Source organism: Populus trichocarpa, chromosome 3, assembly GCF_000002775.5.
Source record: "Populus trichocarpa isolate Nisqually-1 chromosome 3, P.trichocarpa_v4.1, whole genome shotgun sequence".
Taxonomy (NCBI): Eukaryota; Viridiplantae; Streptophyta; class Magnoliopsida; order Malpighiales; family Salicaceae; genus Populus; species Populus trichocarpa.
In genome coordinates this window covers 18,474,894-18,494,022 of record NC_037287.2, presented here as the reverse complement: position 1 = coordinate 18,494,022, position 19,129 = coordinate 18,474,894, and the positions used below count along the sequence as shown (strand labels likewise).

At 32.0% G+C, this 19,129-nt stretch overlaps 2 protein-coding genes and 2 non-coding genes across 4 annotated transcripts; 3 read left to right on the top strand and 1 right to left on the bottom strand.

Annotated features, from left to right (window-relative positions):
- The first annotated feature begins 4,713 nt into the window (after positions 1-4,713).
- LOC112327063 (U5 spliceosomal RNA) lies at positions 4,714-4,830 on the top strand. The gene has a single exon (XR_002981139.1). It is a non-coding gene; the product is annotated as a U5 spliceosomal RNA (small nuclear RNA).
- Positions 4,831-5,621: 791 nt separating this feature from the next.
- On the top strand, positions 5,622-5,734 carry LOC112327064 (U5 spliceosomal RNA). Its single transcript, XR_002981140.1, has one exon. It is a non-coding gene; the product is annotated as a U5 spliceosomal RNA (small nuclear RNA).
- A 1,260-nt stretch (positions 5,735-6,994) lies between these two features.
- LOC7478286 (CLAVATA3/ESR (CLE)-related protein TDIF) lies at positions 6,995-7,887 on the bottom strand. The gene has a single exon (XM_052451206.1). It carries the CDS (start codon positions 7,773-7,775, stop codon positions 7,371-7,373), a length of 405 nt encoding a protein of 134 aa, XP_052307166.1. The 5' UTR covers positions 7,776-7,887; the 3' UTR covers positions 6,995-7,370.
- A 5,019-nt stretch (positions 7,888-12,906) lies between these two features.
- On the top strand, positions 12,907-16,924 carry LOC7493205 (uncharacterized). Its single transcript, XM_002304674.4, has 11 exons — positions 12,907-13,079; positions 13,174-13,257; positions 13,628-13,723; positions 13,837-13,906; positions 13,985-14,083; positions 14,211-14,281; positions 14,357-14,464; positions 14,557-14,694; positions 14,995-15,100; positions 15,454-15,662; positions 16,402-16,924. The coding sequence occupies exons 1-11, from the start codon at positions 13,011-13,013 to the stop codon at positions 16,468-16,470; spliced, it is 1,119 nt and encodes a 372-aa protein (XP_002304710.2). The 5' UTR covers positions 12,907-13,010; the 3' UTR covers positions 16,471-16,924.
- Positions 16,925-19,129: the final 2,205 nt, after the last annotated feature.

The window sequence follows — 19,129 nt, the reverse complement described above, 5'->3', positions numbered from 1 at the left end:
TCAAGTTTATTAAAATAATGAGGAACAAATCTTACAAATTAAAAGGTCGAATGAGAATGAAATTGAAAAAAAATATAATTTCATAAATTATCTCAAATAAAATAAATAATAATCAAAATAATAGAGATCAAATCTAAAAAATAAAAAAAATAAAAGATGAAGAAATTAAAATAATAATAATTAATATTTTATAAATTATTTCAAATAAAATAAGTAACAATTAAAATAATGAGAACCAAATTTGATACATAAAAAATTTCAATAAAAAAATGATAAGGGAAAAGCAAATAACAATTATAAAAATGAGGACCAAAGTTAATATAAAAATTAAATTTTAAGAGATGAAATTGAAAAATAAATATTCAAAACAAAATATATATAACAATCAAAAGTTTGATGACCAAATTTGATATAATCAGCAAATAATATGACATTTCTAAAATTTTAACAACTTCTGGAAAGTGTTTTCCGTCCAAATTTTTCAGGAAAACACTTTTCTGGAAACCAAGCCAAATTTTTCTTTAACTGGAAAGTGTTTTCCGTTGACCAACTTTCCTAACGACAAATAAACACATGAAAGTTTGGAAAGTGGTTTCCCGGAAAGTGAATTCCGGAAAACAAACATAGCAATTTTTCACAACTTCTGGAAAGTGTTTTCCGTCCAAAATAAAAGGAAAACACTTTCCCGGAAACCAAGCCAAATTTTTCTTTGACTGGAAAGTGTTTTCCATTGACCGGAAAGTGTTTTCCGTTGACCAACTTTTATAATGGCAAACAAACACAGAAAAATTTAGAAAATAGTTTCCCGAAAACCATTTCCCGGGAAACAAACACAGCCTAAAGTTAAAACACGAGCCCAAGCAAGCATGTTTATTAGAGCATATTTGAAAATATGGTAAATATTATTTTTTATTTGGAAATTTATTAAAAAAATTATTTTTAAAAAATTCATTTTTGATATCACAACAATCAAAATAATTTAAAAACAAAAAAAATCATTTTTTTCAGAATCACGGTTCAACCGCATTCTCAAACACATCCTTAAAACCTTTTTTTTGTGTTAATTAACTTTGAGATCGTTTGTTTTTCAGCTTAACTGTTTTTTTAAAATAATTTTTTTAAAAAAATTAATTTTCTATATGTTTTTTTTTAACGTTTTTAAATTTTAAAAATTAAAAAACTTCATTTTAATATATTTTTAAATAAACAATATTTAAAAAAAAATATTTATTAAAATACCTAACGCTACCATCACACCTGTCAAAGCACGGTCGCGGGGAGGAGGCCCCCCCCCCCCCCCCTCCCCGCCATGTCTAAACTTTTCACGTGGTGCCTCACAGGCATTTCGCACCTGTACCTATGTCCGATCGTATTGACCCGGACAACAAGGGTTAAATTGTTACGTGTAAATTCATGGTCAGTGTATTTCCTTTTTATTGTACAATAGATACTTGATCAAGTTTTGCACGGATTAGATATTTTTTTCAAATAAAAAAATTATATATATATATATAGGTTTTTTAATATGCCTTTGTATTTAAATTTTTCTTTAGTAAAAATTTAAAAAACTTATAAACGTATATAATCAAATAAATCAATAATTATGTGTTTTAATGAAAAAAAAAAACATAAATGATAACTAAATAGAAAAATAAAAAAAATTAAGAGATAGATATAAATCAAGATATTTAATCTCATAATATGAGATTTTTACTCAATTGTGTTTGCTAAATTTATTTATCAAAATAATATTTGTATTCAAGCAAACGATAATAGAAATAGAGACACAAATTAAATTGATTGAATAAAATAAAATAGGAAAAAAAATACAATGTAAAGCTGCACATATTAGAGATATTGTTTAAAAATATTTTTTTTTTATTTTCAAAAATAAAGTTTATTTACACAAAAAAAAATATAGATGAATCGTAAAAGCTCTTCAAAATTTAAATGTATAATAAAAAAATATAATTATCATTTAAAAGATAATTTCTAAACAAAATAAAAGAGATTAAGAAATCATGAGCAACTAGTCTTAAATTGAATTTGAAAAAAACTAAGACATCAAAATCATATAATTTCTGTTATTTTAAAAGTTAGAGAATTAAAGTGTATATTTCTCAAAACTCATGGGACGTCACTAATGTTTGACGTCTTTTTTATTGTAGTCTTTATTCCCCCAATCCTACCATTGACTAAGAAATCACAAACAATTAACCTTAAATTATGATCAAATTATCTAAATTAAAACTTTAAAAATTAAAATAAATTATCAAAAAATAAACAAGATCATCCACGATATCCTTGAAAAATAAATGGGATTTCTCTAGCATAAAGCTTGACTTAGGCATATTATGGATGATTACACTGCGCCCAAGTCAGTACTTTTATTTTTTTGTCCTTGAAAAATCTTTCAGTCAGGATCCCTGGTTTTTTTTCAATTTTATTATCTCATGAAATGAATTTAAATTCTGTGATTTGTTTTATTTGGTGTGTTATTATATATTCATGTTGTTGAAAAATATCATCCTTGATTCATCCCCTCACATAAATTCATAATAGTTAAATGGTTGAATTTAAGGGTGGCTTATGAATACAATATCGTTGTTTTTTAAAATATTTTTTATTTGCAAATACATTAAAATAATTTTATTTTTTTAAAAAAATTATTTTTAGTATAAACACATTAAAATGATCTGAAAATGTAAAGAAAAATTAATTTCAAGTAAGGAAAAAAATATAAAAAATCAATTTTTTTTAAAAAATTTGAAACACGAAAATAATCATGTCTAAATTGGATTGGAGCAGCCGGTTGAGCTTTTTAGTTCAGGGCTCGCCTCTGGTTTTTTAGAAGAGGTAATATATTCATGTTCAATTAGCTCAGTTGCACTGTCTTTTGAGTCTCAACTTCTAGACAAGTATTACGAAGGTCTTATTGGACCACCCTGTCAATGATGACTTGCACGGGGTCAGGGTATATGTAACTTTTCCATGTTTTAAGAGCAATAAAATGATCCATTTGCCACCCGGATAAAAAAAAATATAAGCTTTTAGTTTAGGGTATTTAGTTATTTTGTATTTTTAATACATTAAAAATACATAATTGTCCTTGAAATTCAAGAATAAATAAATAATTACTTTTTAATACTTCCATAAAAGTTTTTTTATTTTTTTTTATTTTCATAGCTATAAAAAGGACAAATTAGACATTTTAAATTGATCAATTAATATTTTAATTGAAAAAAAATTATTGGCGAGTGATAACCATGCCATGTGCCAAAGCGCTGGAGGCATTTGTGTTCTTTGGACGGAAGTGTAGTGTTTTTTAGTGGTCAAAATTGATATTCTATCATGTTATTGGAAGTATCTTCATGTTCTCTTTGCTTTTAGTATTTCAATTTTTTTATTTTTGTTCTTGGTCTCTTACAAGAGTTTTATTTGTTTTTAATTTAGTCTTTGAATTCCAATTTGACATTGTTATTTTTTTATTTGGTCATTATTCTTTTGAATTTTTATTTTTTTTTCTTAATTCTTTTGTAAAAGTTTTGTTGGTTTTCAATTTTATCGTTCAATCCAAATTTATGATGTGTTTTTTTCAATTTGATTCTTGTTCTTTTGATTTTTTTTATCAAAGTTGTTTTTTCTTTTCAATTTAACCCTTCAATAAAAAATTTTAGAGCCCTCTTATTTGTTTTTTATTTTAATTTTCACCTTCATTCTTTTAATTATATTTTTTTATATCTTTTTGTGTAATTTTTTTTTAGATTCATCCTTCATCGTTTGATTGATGAGGATTGGACTTCGTCGTTTTTGTATGGTCACAAGTTTAAAAAATTAATGCAGGTTGATATTTTTTTTGCTTATTTTTTTTTATTTCAACCTTTTAAATTAGTTTTTTAAAAATGGCCTTCCATAGGGTTAGTCTCGATCTCATGACCAGGGTCACGGGTTCGAAGATGGACGCGAGTTGATTTTTTTTTTTTTAGGTCTTATAAATTTGATTTATTTTTAATTTTGTCATTGAATATTTGATTTTTTTTTCTTAATTGGTCTTCATGCTTTTTTGTGTTTTCGCTTTCTTTCATGTGGGGTTATCCCAATTCTATGTTCATGTTTGCGGGGTTGACATGTTAACCTATGTTGATTCGGATTTTTTTTGAATAATTTTTTTTTAGGTTTACCTTTTAGGCGGTCAATCTTGACCTCACGACCATTATTATGAGTTTCAATGGTTCATAGAAGTTGATTTTGATATTTTTAGGTTATTTTTTAAAATTAATTTATTTTTAAATTTTCTCATTCAATATTTAATTTTTTAGAACTTGATTTCTATGCTTTTCCTTCGCTTTTCTTTCATATTTATTTTTTTATGATATCAAATATTTTAATATTAGTTATTTTTTAATTTTTTAATTAAATACATCTATAAGTATTTCAATTTATAATTTATTTTTTTTTCAAAAAATATAATAAAAAAACCTACATATTTATTTTCTTACGAAATAAAATATCAAACTAATGACAAAGCGCGAGTAATAGCAATGTACAAGAGACGTTCCACCAGTTCATGTAGACTACTAGCCCACCTTTTTTATGCCGAGCTTCATAAATTTGCTTAGTTCCTTGAACGAGAAATCCCACATCGATAAACAGTGCTCCTTAGCAAATGAGAGCTGCTATAAATTTACATGCCTGCTAACTTACAAATTACGCAGCCGTGCGGTAGACACAAAGCGAACTATTCTTTCGCCTTTTACTAAAGAATACCGTGTGTTTGCCGCAAATCACGGCATACGCTAATTTTTGAAGGGGTTCTCCGACGGCGAGCCCTGCATTTCAAGTTAATGTTTGTTAAGTTAATTAGGGTGTGTTTGACAGTTTGGTTGTGGGTGTTTTTTAAATAATTTTTTGTGTTAAAATATATGTAAATGATGTTTTTTTATTTTTTAAAAATTATTTTTAATATCAAACGATTCAAAATTATATTAAATTTTAATAATAAAAAAAAAATAAAATTTTAAGAACGCAGCCAGCTGCGTTCCCAAACATTCCCTTAAACACCAATCCCTACGTAACTTTACAAAATTGACACACCATATTAATTAGTCCTGGTCACAACACAAACCATGGAAGTGAGGCTGGGTGCTGGCAATTCTACACGGTTTCTTTAGGTTCGTACTTGACTAAAAAGAGACAAAATACTAGCACTGGAACATGTTCTTTCCTTTCAAATGAAGGACAAAGCAAGAGCACCAAGTAATTCTAAGAAGAGTAGAAAGAATGATTTCCCTAGCCAGATTAATCTTTTGCCGAGTTGAATTAACATTATTGAACCAACCCATTCCACCTCTGGACTTCTACTCGACCGCGCTGATATTGTAGCTAATGGGTTTCGACTTTTCGACCGTTCTCGATCGTGTTATTATATTAAACCACTTTCTCATGCTCTGGTTATACATCTTGAGACGACCAATCTCTTGTAAGGGAGGCTAATTAGGATATAGGACATGTATGGTGAATGAGGGATCATAACTGATGACTCTTAGAGCAGCAAACCGTTGCTAAAGAGAAATCCCACATCGCTAAAAGCGTTTTGCTATGTAAAGCAGCTTAGATTTCGCAGCCGCGCGGTGAGCACAGAGCGAACTTTTCTTTCGCCTTTTACTAAAGAATACCGTGCGCTCACTGCAAATGGTGGCATACGCCAATTTTTTCAAAGGGCAATCCTCCCGTGGAAAGCCCTGCGTAACGAGTGTAAACTTCAAAGAGTTAATGTTTCTCACCCAAGACAAGAGATCACAAGCTGGTGTCGGTTCACATCTTGCTTGATTCTTTTGATGCAATGCTTGTCGCTATTGAATCAATAAACTCTCTTACTCGTCTGTAAGAGGTTTTTTCCTAAATCCAAACTAAAAAAATTAGAAAAACACTTCTTAACAAACAGAACAAATGCAAAAGTATGCCGTGCATTGAATGGCTGATTATGTTTGACAGTGACAATACAAATAATAGGAAATCAGAGGCCAACATTGCTTTATGTTTGTTTCCACCGAAAAGGGCCACATACCTTAGCTGAATATATCCCTTTTCTACTTTTAAATTACAAATGTGATTCAAATTCACGTGAATCCCAATCCGAATTTCAGCTTCATTTTCATTTAATTTCTTGCTAGGTTACTGACAACTTTTATTCTTGATTTACTGATTTAACAGAATGATTTGGGATTTGATTTAATCACTAAATCCGAAATCGTGTATTATACTATTATCTTGTGTTTTCTCCGTTTCCGATTAAGCATATCGTAGATAATTAAGTAAGAAAATGTAATTTTACTTCGGTCCCATTTCTAAATGAAATGTGAATACATAACTCCTTTTTTCCCTTGGGATTTGAACCAAGTGCAAAAAATTAAATGAATTCAGCAATTGTAAACTTTGTTGGCCTATTTTGCAAAATCTGGGGACATAAATATGCCATATACAGCAAACAATTATCTATAGGAAAGCTTCAATTATAGAGGTTCCTTGCTATCTATGATTATCAAATCATACCAATCGACTTTTTATGGTGTGATGTATCTTGTTTTCTTGTGCTTGTGAAGACAAATGCAAGAACCCAAGGGCTCTTACAATGGCGACAAAGGAAAAAACAAAGAGGACTCAGTGCTGAACAATGTTTTGATGACAAATCTGACACCATTCATGTCTGCCCTTGTGCACAGATACCACACTCTCACAATTTCCATCATTTTTAGGCTCGAACACGAGACCTTTTAGAGAGAGATTCTACTGTCAGTTGAGGTACATCTTCATTGGCTACAATTTGCATCATTAACTGACCAACTCAACTACTAAAACACGGTACCCCTGCAACTAAATCCATCATGGCAACCCATCATGCATTGGTCACATACCAGGCTTTGAATATTTGTCGATTAGAACTAACCAAAACACCCACTACTCATCTGATAAATAATTGTTGAAAAAAGGGAGAAAAGAAAAAGACTACCAGGCCAGGTTATAATTATACTCACATGATGAGCTTGAGCATATCCATCGCATTACATAATTTACTACACATGTAGTACTTACTTATTCTTGTTCTGAGAATGTCTAACATTTTAAGATCAACGGTATAAGCCCCTGCACTCTAACAATTCAACACACACAGAAAAACAGAAACTAATGAAGTATTGCTCGCTAGTTGCTATATATACACAATATCCTAGCACTTCTGTAGGACAAAATAGACAACGAAGATGATGTCGGCAACTGCTTAATGCCTCGCTAATCAAATTTGAGGAAGATCATTATTATAATCATGAAAACAATAATGTCCACAATCAATCATGGTTCCTCTTGCTTACTTGTTAATTGGACTCAGGATTTGGACCACTAGGTACTTCATGGAAAGCTGCTTTAAACTGTTGACGTGAAGCAGAAACAGGAGTGGCAGAAACCGTGGTGGTGGTGCTGCTTGTCACGGCAGCAGCATCATCAGTGGTTCTAGAAGGTGGCGTGTACTTTGATTCTTGTGGATGGATTTCTGTGGTAAAATGTTTTGCTCTTGTAGATGGCGAGGAAGCTGTGAATTTCTTGGATAAATCTATGGGACGAGCAAGAAGAGGAACAATCAAGAGAAGACCAAGAAAAAGCACCATAGCTTGCAATTTTGTCGTGTTTTCACAGACTGATAATTGTCTAGCTGGTGCCATGAAATTAAAATCAGTAATAATGAACCACCCCCCAGTAATCCAGAAGGGATCAATATCCATGAACCACTAAGAACACCAAGACAAGAAATAGAAAAGATGGTGGCAGATGGCAAGGAAGTTGTACAATTCTGAGACCACTTTATTGTTTGATGCTTTAAAGCTAGGAGCCTAGGAGCTTATATATAATAAGCTTATCAATTTATGTACTGTAATAACCTGCTTCGATGATGCCATTTTTACCCCTCGTGCTATCAGTAAATCAATTTCAAGGAAATCTTGATTAATATGAAGAGATTTATTAACAAATATGTTGAGCATTCATGGGATTCAAAAGATTAATGTACCGGTAAGCTGACAACAAATGTTTACATTACCTCTTGGTGCTGAGGTGAACATTTGAACTACATTAATTGGATGCTAAAATTGTGTTCCGAAGAACATCTGCTCAGAGGTCATTATGGTCATATTACGAAAACCACACTTACCATTATGAATTATTCAAACTCTGGGTAGTCTAGGTCATGTACGAAAAAAGAATCTGAAAAGATAAAGACAGCAGAATGAGAGGAGGGCGCCCTTTTTTGTGGCTTGGCTGCTTGCTCTAGAAATCTTTTCCTCTGCTTTGACTTGAAGAGCCCAGCTAAGCCCCTCAAAATTTACAGATCTTGGGTTGTTGTTATGTCTATTTTCTTTTATTTATCAGCACTTTTTTTTTTAATTTATGAAAACTTGAAATAAAGGTTAACACAGAGAGAAAGCAAAGCATCATATCCTCAATCACTGCTTTCTCCGCTTATGAAAATCCAGGACTTGTCTCCACGATCTGATGCATAGCGTCCCCACTTCCTTTATAACCTGTTCAACACAAAGAACTCACAGGTTACGTTAAGGTTATTCTTGTAAATCTAGTTAGACAGAGATGTTCTTAGCTAGGGCAGACGGGATTGCTGTTGCCATGAACTTACAACCCAGCAGCCGCCAAATTATGCAGGAGAAATCTATCGACAATCATCATAGAAAAATTATATGTTTTCGAGCTCACTCTTTTAATTATGCAATATGCAAACTATATTGGTTTTTTATTTCGATTTTTTAGTGATTATTTCCCCAAAGTTTCTTGTGAAGATAAATTTGAACTTTCACACAGGAGAAAACACCATATTATTGAAATATGCTTCTCTTTTAAAACAAGAAAAACCAAATTCACAATTTTTTTTATTTTAAATATCACTCTTTAAGACTGGTAATGAATAATTAATTTGTTAGTTTTCCTTATTAACTAATCATTATTTGAAGTGATGGAAAAACCATTATAGAGTTAAATAATATATTCAAATATTGGAATTGAAAATACCGATCTCGCCACCCTGATTCTTAATTTGTTCATCATGGATATGAAATAAAAAGAGAATTTCATATAATTGGAGTACATGCATGTACATGTATCAGGATAGTGATCACTCACAGTTATTTTAATAAAATAATCCATGTTTTTATCCTTCTTTGTGCCTGCAACAGTTTCTCCTTAACTGGTGGCCAGAAGGAAGGGATTGAAAAATAATAATAATAAAAAATACTACGGGATCCAATGTGGATGTTCGAGATAATTGCAACAGACTTCTTCCTGCCCCAATATCTCCTCATCAATATTCAATTACGTGTTGTCAATTATATATAGAACTCTCTAGTCTTTATTTTGTAGTATACAAGAATGTATGATATCCCAACATTATTATTTTTCTTTCAAGGGATCAAATATAAAAACACATTCGCCAAACACACACACACACACACACATATTCAAAAGCATAGAGTACTGTGGTTGCGGCTTTGAAGTTTGCAGATAATTTGTCCTTAATGGTGGCCGCAACGGCGACCAAAGGAAAAGAAAGCGATTCTTACCTTTATGTTTTGTCCAGTCTCCTCCATGGTGACGTGCCAGGTGATCTCTTCTTTTGAAATGGGAGAAAAGAAAGACAAACGCATGCATGGTTAAAAGCAATTTCCACGTAAAAGTTTTCACACACAGGTGCTCTAATCCAGTCTCCATCAATGTCATCTCTATCTTTTTTCTTCTCTTTTAGCCTTTTAGGTCCAATTCCTATTCTGGAGGTGCTGGCTGAGGTCAGTGATTAAGGTGGTGGCTTTTCACGGTTTATATATTATGAAATTGGACCAAGATCGATGCATATTGAACCATGTTGTGTGTGAAAGTCTTGAAAAAGTAAGTCATCATTTAAGTTGGTATTTATATATTTATGGGGGAGAAAATAGTGCATAGAAAGAACCGTTTGCTTAGTGAGACTAAGTGTATTAATTATAACTCCAAATTTTTTCATGCAAGAGAAAATCATATCATTGACCGACCAAGATAATTCATTGTTTGTGCGACACTGCCATGAGAAGAGAATCATGTGTCTGGTATGCTTGGTGAGAAAGTTAATGTCTCACAGATATGTAACGAGATATATTTATTTCATTGGTTTCATATGAGATGGTAAGTGAAACATATATAGTCATTGGTGATAAAAAACATCTGTCTTTTAAGAAGTTTGTGTGTACTAAAAAAATTGTGCCACGTGTAAAATTGTCAATATTGAGCAAAACAATGTGCGAGAAAAAAATAAAGAATGAGAAAAAATAAAAAGAAAGAGAAAAATGGATTGATTGATGGACCACACTAATTGCCCAAGGCTGGCCTTAATGACTAGCAATAAAGCTATCTGGACCAGCCCCAAAATAACCCAACTTTATATTTTTTATTTTTATTTTTTACCATCAGTTAGCCAACAAAGACTTTGCAGCTGCTTCACCTTGAAATCATGCATATAAATAAAATGTACATGCATATATATATATATATATATATATATATATATATATATATATATATATATATTGATTTAGAGATTAATCGGTATTCTAGTAGTTTAATTATATATTTTTCTTTCAATTACGATGAAAAAATTATTTTATTAATTAAATAGCTTTTATCTTTTGTATTAGGCTAAGAAATAATTGCATTTGAAATCTAATTTTTATAGAAGTTAAAATAATATGTTTTTTATTTATCTAAATATATTTTTTATTTATTTTGCATGCAAAAATCCATCTCAGAGTAATTTTAATCAAACATATTTTTTAAAAACTGTTATTAAAAATATTTTTTAAATCTATATTTTTATATATGCAACTTCAAAAACTACCGCACCTTCCGTGGAATTACCCGTTTCGTTTTCACACAGGATCTTACTGCTTCATGTTTGCCATTATTAGGTCACATGGATGAAAGACGAGCACTGCAAATCTTGATTAGTCTGAAACCCTGATAAATTTCTTCCATGTGTTAGAGAAAGACAACATCTACGAATAAAAAAGATCATTTGATGATGCATAATTAGTCATTCCATGGGCCCTTACTCAAGTAACCTACGGATCATTTTAGTACATAAATATAGGCAACAATATGATATATATATATATATATATATATATATATATATATATATATATATATATATATATATATATATATATATTGTGATTTATGCTAATTGCCTTGATTAATATAACTTAATTAATTATCATGCCGCTTCAAATCAAAATGCTAATAGTTAAACATACATGATTAGTCAAACGTGTAACAATAAAAAGGAAGAAGAAAACAAATTAACCCCGTCCACCAGGCAAAAAGTTAGAATTGTCTTTTGAATGCACGATCTCCACGATTGGTATTGTTGAAACATGACATATACCTAGAAATCATATATATAATTTTATTTTATTTTATTTTTATGAATGAATGATTATCATTGATCAAAGGGGGAAAAAAACCATGCTTTATTTTAAATGCTCTCGGAGCCGAGGGTTTACTGTTCCAATGCATAAACAGTGGTTGCTGGGTGTCTATTGCTACCGATTCCTGCATGTCTAGAGCATGCAAAATATATATGCTACAACAATCTTTCCTCTCATGTTCATGTGGGTTGGTTTCTCTTGTCATAATCTACTTATATGTAAATAAATAAATAAATAAAGAGGACGAAGCAATATATATACATTGAATGGACTGAGTAATTAATTCCTCCTTTTCTTTCAAATACTTGAGTGTAAAACTTGAGCAACTTGATGATGCTGGTGTCTTTATACTATTTTCATGATTTTTAATAGGTCTCAGGGGAGACTTTTTAAGCCGTGTTATTAAATGGACTGATCAGGTGATCCGTTAACTTGGACCGCTTTTTAAATTTAATTAAATAGAGAATTGATCATTTAGTTGAAATCTAATTTAATTTTTTTAAAAAATATCCAAGACATCGTTATTTATTTTTATTTTTAAATACAACCTATGACCTGGACTTTAAACTAATAAAATTTAATAGTTTTGCTTGAAAGGTCTGTTTAGGAGGAGGGGGTATGAATGGGGATCGATGAACGAGGGGATGAGTTCGAAATGTTTCCTTTGTTTGGTATGCTGAATGGATCGAGATGCAAGTAAAGGCAGGAAGGATCCCTCCTATTATTCCTCACTTGCATCAGCACGAGAAAATGGCAGGCCAAAAAGATAAACCATGGATATCTTCGCAGATTTAGCTATCCTTTCTCTAATTTTTTTACTTTATGGTTAATGCTTGTCAATTCATGTAGATTTCTCTTGATCACCTTTTAAAATTGTTATCAAACTTGATTAAGGGATTTGATCCGATACAGATTCCAGGTCATGAATTAAACAAGTTAATCTTGATAGATTGATTTTTAAAAAAAATATCAAAAAAATATTATTTTTTTTAAAATATAAAAATTAAACTGAGTTTTGATCAGGTCGATCTAATTAAATTAAGTTGATTTTTTTATACTAAGTCAAAGAGTAGGTTCTTGGAGTCTTGTATCAAACTATCAAACCAAACCGGGTTTAATAATTATAATCTCAATTTTTTTCTTATTAGGTTAAATCTAGATTTTTCTACCTTCTATTTCCATTAAAGCCTAAACAAATACTCTTATCGAAGTTTCAAAGTAACTATAATTAAGCCTATAGCTATCTTGTAATATTTTTTATGGGCCCATTAGCAATAACTTGGACCGACCATTATTTTCCTAACGAAATTTTACCAGCCCAAACCCCCTTTTATAGCTAACAAAAGCCCAATTCATTTAAAAACAGCCCACATTGACACGACGTCGCTTTTTTTTTTCTCTCTCCAACAAAGGATTAATGAAATTTCGAGACGTTCTTCTCTCCTCTCCTGATTGATCATACCACAGATCTCTCTCCCTCTGTCTGGAGTCTGGACAATGGATTTCCAAATACGCAGCGTTTTGCCTCTGGTCATCATCTCCTCTCTTCTCTACTCACTAGCTAAGGTACATATCTCTCTGTCCATGCTTGATTTGATCTTGGCTAATTTGTGATCATTTGATTCGTTTGGTTAATTTCTCCTCCCTCCCTTCCTTCCAGGCTGAGATTAGCGGTTCGGTTATTTTCATCGATAGCCAGACTCGTCAATATCTGCGCTCTCCATCACCAAATGATGTCGTCCAGGTTTCTTCCATTTCAATACTTCAATTTTTCTGGAACTTCAATTCAAGTTGCCCGATGCAGCATTTTTTGTGTAGTTCATTTATTTCGATTTCTATCAATTAATAATTGTCTTAGGGAAGTGTTCATAGCAAATATATGAGATGATTTAGATTGGCATTAGAAATTAGTCAATTGAACTAGAAAAATCGCAACACATATACTTCATTTCAATTTACACTAGTTATGATACCTGAAAATGAGTTGATCCATCATATTTTACACTTTTTTGTGATGTTTTGCTGAGCTGATGTCGAACAATTATTATTCCTATTCCTGTAAAGTGTGTAATTGTCTGTCTCGCTGTCAATTGACTATATGTCTGATTTTACAGTCTAACTCCATGTCGCTTCAAGAAGTTGGTGCTGCTGTGTCGGTCTTGCTTGGTTTTGTGCCATCGGATGCACTCTCAGCTACTAGTTCATTGAAGGTCATTTGGAATAACATGCTTTGCAGACTTAATCAAACAACAATTATATAGTTTATATTATTGTTTGTGGGAATTGTTGATTCTGATAAATGTTGTTGTTGTTTCTTTTACAGTTGAATGAGGTTCTCTTGCCCAATCCGTTTAACAGGCCTCGTGCTGTTTTCATGCTGGAAGTCACTGGAGGTTAGGGTCTCTGGAATTGGTGTTTGATTTGTTTTCTTTTGTTGACCTAGTACTTGAGCGAATTATCTTTGCATGCAGAGCTTCCGTCTGTGGCTGATCAAGCAAATGTAATGTTCAATGCTGCCTACAAGAGCAAGATTGTTCCTGGTTCAAATAAAGCTGATATTCAACTTCCAGGTACCAAAGCGCTATATAGATGAATAATAGGAAAACTTGTTTTGTTAATGTGACTATTTATTGTTTTTTGAATCAATGGATTGTGAATTTTGATGGTTTTTTTTTCATTTTCCATAATCTGTTTCAGGCGAAGAGGTTTCAGTGGTTTCTCTAGATGAAGAATTTGTGGATTTCACTGACAAGGATATAAGTGATTTTGTAAGTCATTGCCTTTTCGTGTGTTATTGATCATTTTGCTTAAATGTGTCACACTGGTATTATGTGTTTGTTCAGGCATCTTGGTTGGGTGGATCATATGCTGTTGATCCCTTGGAAGCACTGAAGGGAGAATTAGCAATCCCATTGGCTAGTGGTGCCACTATAGATCTTCATATGTCTAAGGTCTTTTATTTGTTATAAATATTGTATTTTAGATCAACCCATTCATTTTATTCAAATTTTTATTGGAAGATTTGCATTTTGACTGTTTGCAGAAAGCAAACAGGGAATTCATAGCAAGTCTTCTAGCTCTGCTCCGCAATAGTAGAAAAGCTGTTGAGATGCATGGAGATTTGTCACTGAGTAATCAACCACCTGCAGAGTTATTGAAGGGCAGTTTTGATGGCCTTAAGGTGATGATATCCACTTATAGTGAATGGAATGAGCTTGATTGCATCCTTTTGAATGATTGCAAGTTGGAACCTCTCACCAACTCATTTCTTTATTCAATGAAATCATATTGCTTATCATGATGGAAAAGTTATACAATTGATTGATTCTGTAATGATTTATTCTTTTTCGGTTTTTATACGATGTTTTGGTTTTGCACCTCCTCTTCCAGGTTATGAAGGCAATTTTTTTGTTGTTCTTTAATACCCCAGTCTAACTACAAAGCAGTAAGCTCATGACTTATTTTATTTATCACACTGCAGGCTTTGCAGGAGCATTATGGACCCGAGGGTGCTGCACAGAAAGGGCTAGAGCTGTTAATTACTATGTTGTCCAAGATGTTTGATTCATTGCAAGCAGCTTACAAAGGTTGGTTGTTTGGTTTTTTGGGAATCACCAACACAATCTTAAGCTGAAATGTTGTAGTTTTCATGCAAATGATAGGTGAAAAGAGTGGCAATCTAATTTATCTGATCAGTGCTCGCAATCATTTGCCCCACTGTAGATTTGTTATTTTGTTTACGTGAACATTGCAGGGTTTTTAAATCAACAAAAATATAGAATTTAAGCTAACTTTGGGGGTCGCGCATTATTGTTTCCAACCTGTATTTGTGATTAACATGTGTTTCATTTTTTTCCTTTTAGTAATTGTTGTTCCCTAGCTTATTGCTGAGCCTGAAAATTTTATGGTTGTGTTACAAAATTGAATGGTAATTGGGCAGGTCAAATTGTTGGAGCAATCCTTTTTAATACAGCACCTGCACCAGAATCAAAAACATTGCTGAATGTCATGTTGACTTCCCGGCCATCTGCACGTTGGTTGGAAGAAACAAAAGAGCCCACTATTGAAGCCATTGCAGTAGTGGCCTTGGTTAGAATAACCCTTGCTTGGATAACTGGAATTGTTCTTATCATTGCTACTCTTTTGGGGGTAAGATTTTGTAATAGCAAAAAACTTGCACCTTTTTTTCCTCTAATTAATTTAGGAACACTGAAAATTTAGATTGTGCTAATTATCGTCTCTGATTGCTCCCTATCCCTGCCCCCTTTTTTCTTTACCTATTCTCTTACATTTTTGTAAGCAGAAAAAATCTCAATCACTAACTAGTAAAATGACGAGTTGCATTGCATGTGACTTCTAGGTTTGGAGAAGGAAAGGGAGGGGAGTGGATTGAATAACTATCCCATCCATGAACCTTTTTATAGAATAATTTACACAGATGATCCATATTTCTTGTGATGTTGCTGAGTTTAGGACTAGATTCTGCATAAGGTGCCTGATTCATGACTCTCATAAGTTACGTGGATAGAACAGTTCATCATGTGAGATAGAACCTAGACAAGCATCCGAAGAAAGTGCCAATTTAAAAGTCTGCTGATCCTTTTTGTTTTTTCAATTTCATCCGTTTTATTAATTTTTCAAATCAATCACAGATAGAATCCTTATCCCTGTAGTTCATAGGCATACCTGTCAAAACAAGGCTTTCAGACAACTCAATGGAAGGAGAACCTTAAAAAATGTGTGTTTAGTTTGCCTAGAATACACATCTTAATTTTCCTTAAAAATTATCAGTTTGCAACTCGGAATTGAGATTTCTGACCATACCTGGGACTAATTTTTTTTTCCCTCAATATAAACAGCGTTTCTTGGTTTGTTCTTTTGGTTGCAGATCTACTTCCTCTTCAGCATGCCACTCACAAAGGACACCCTTTTGTATTCCAACGTCAAGCTGGACTAAGCTGAAAGGAAGCTGATCGATCTTTTGACTGCTGGGAGTGATGCAGGGAGCAGTGGATCCTGCACCCAATGGCTTATTTGTAGATGTCTTGTTGTAAACAAACCTATTCCTTGGTTGCTGTGTTGCATTGAGAAGGTTGCTCGAGCGAATCAGATGCTTGAATCACAGGCATGAATCGCTACTTGACCAAGGGTGAGGCTTACAAGAAAACCCGATGGTCGATGCGAAGTCGTTTCATATACAGTAGTAGGTACCCTGTAAACCGTTTGAGGAGACAAAATGCGGAACAACAATCATTGTGCAATATCTTATGTTTTTCGTCGGTGAAGTTATTTGTCATAATCTGCGTGCATTTGTTGAATAAGGAGGATGCTATCATCAGGATTTGTACTTGTAGTTAATCATTAATATTCTCTCCAGGTTTTGAATAAAGGAAACTTCCCTCGTTTCGGTCCTTGCGTGTTGGAGCATCAAAATACTGTGAGCTCACTTTAGGCAGGAGGAGGAGGAGGAGCCAGCCCTAAGTTGATGGTTTTTAGTTGAACCAAACCACCTGTTTGTTTGTTTGTTGTTCTGATTGAAGAAGAAGCACAAAAGTATCATTTATCCTCTTTCCAGCCTTCATTTCCATTCTCTCTCCCTCTCCTAAATAGATCAGGTAAATAATAATAATAACAACAACGAGAATGTCGTCTTCTTCTGCCTTTCCTCTGCCTCTAAACCCTAAATCTCTCTCTTCACAAACCATCTCGTACTCTCTCCCCGCTCCAATTCTCCAAACACGCAACTGTACTACCTTCTGGCTACCACTACTCTCACGCTATCTTTCAAAATTCATGTGGCTCCTAGAGGAACAGCGGTGGCTGCTCGAAGATAGAAGATAGAATCGCTCCTTGCCGAAATACATTCCTTGAAAGCTTCAAATTGAAGCTGAAGAAGCTCTAGATAATTTCTTCAAGGAGGAGAGAGAGGATAATGATAATAATAATAATAATAATAATAATATTCTTATTTTCAATAAAAGTTTAATGTTTTGTATTTTTGTCTCTAGTCATTAAAAAAAAGTAATTAAATATTGTTGAGTTCGGAAAATATACTCAATCCAACCAAGAATGGTATTGGAGTCTACTTAGTGGTAAATAGTGAGAAAAGTTTATCAGAGTGTACCCGGCAATTTGGTAAGCCAATAATTTTTTGAGGGTGCAACTAAGGTTTCATACCCATTTTGAGCACAAAACGAACCTGTTTTTTTTATTACTTTCATGAAGTTCGTTTTTCATTTTTTTCTCAAGTTTGAGATCAATACAAAGAATAATCCTTCATTATTAATATAAGTTATAAGTTCTCCATATGATAACATTTCAAAAGGTATTTGATTAATTATGCAAATTCTTTGTTCTTGATTTGCTCTATTTTACAAATAGTTTTGGAATTCCAGATAAAAGTATTTCTTTTCAAAAAAGGTGTTGATAATCTTTTCTAATAAAGACTTTTGAAAGCAATGTATCTTGTATCATCTAAAATCTTGAAGTTTAAAATATGTTAAGTTTGAGAGTATTTCAAATGATTTTTCTTAAATTGCTGTGGGTCTCATATAAAGTTTTTGGTGATATAATAGAAAAATCTAATTTTTCTTTACTAATTTGAAATTACCTAGTGAAATTAAGGATAAGACTCAACTTCAAAGGTTTCTTGGATGTTTAAATTATATATTAAATTTTCTTCTAAATCTCATAATAATCTACCAACCTCTCTATAAGTGACTCAGGAAAAATTGTCATGCTTGGAGTCCTCAAATGATCAAAATTGTTAAGTCCCTTGAAAGTCAAGTAAAAAGTCTTCTTTGTCGGTATTCCAGATCTTAAGGCTTTTTTTATTGTCAAAATTAATGCTTTAGATCTAAGTTATGATATGATTCTCAAACATAAATTTAAAATCATGAACAAGTTGTTTGATACTATTTTGGTATATGATCGAGTCCTCAAATAAAATTTTATCAATTGTTTATGCATGCCATCTTTTCAAGAATATTTATTTCTTTTAAAATTTCTTTTAAAAATTGATGGCCAATCAATGAAATATGTCATTGAAAAATATATTCAAAATATTATACAAAACATATTTTTGCTAGATAGCAAGCTGTAATTTTCAAAACTTTGATTTTGAAATTAAATTTATTAAAGGTGACATCAATTCTCTTTCATACTTTTTTTTTTTAGAGAATTTTTACAGGGTTCAAAATAAGTACACTAGTCAAGAAAACTAAAGATTCGTATGCAATAATCTCTTCATGACTAGTTCACTCAACCCCATGTCTTGTTAATTCAACTCAAGTTAGGCCTTCCTCTATGAAACCAACTTTTATCTCAACCAACTAGTTTTCAATCCTATCAAATCCTACTATCTCATCTTCAAACTATGCTCAAACTTTGCAAAACCTGATATAAAGATTCATTTCAAACACCATCAAAATCTTCTAAAAAAAAACTAGTCAACTTGTATAAATCAAGGAACTATTATATGTATATTTGTATAATAAAAATAATAATTTTATAATAAAGATACTAATAAAATCATCCCCTATATTTTTCTTTCTCAATTCCAATTTGTCCTAGAAAATTTACAAAAAACAGAAAAATTTATGAATTCTTCTTGATTG

Bases quoted from the DNA above. Each gene is read 5' to 3' on its own strand.
- LOC7493205 (XM_002304674.4), top strand. From the start codon at position 13,011: ATGGATTTCCAAATACGCAGCGTTTTGCCTCTGGTCATCATCTCCTCT. The intron at 13,724-13,836 runs GTCATTTGGAAT...TTTCTTTTACAG, and splicing joins CAGCTACTAGTTCATTGAAG to TTGAATGAGGTTCTCTTGCC. The intron at 15,663-16,401 runs GTAAGATTTTGT...TTTTGGTTGCAG, and splicing joins TCATTGCTACTCTTTTGGGG to ATCTACTTCCTCTTCAGCAT.
- LOC7478286 (XM_052451206.1), bottom strand. From the start codon at position 7,775: ATGGATATTGATCCCTTCTGGATTACTGGGGGGTGGTTCATTATTACT.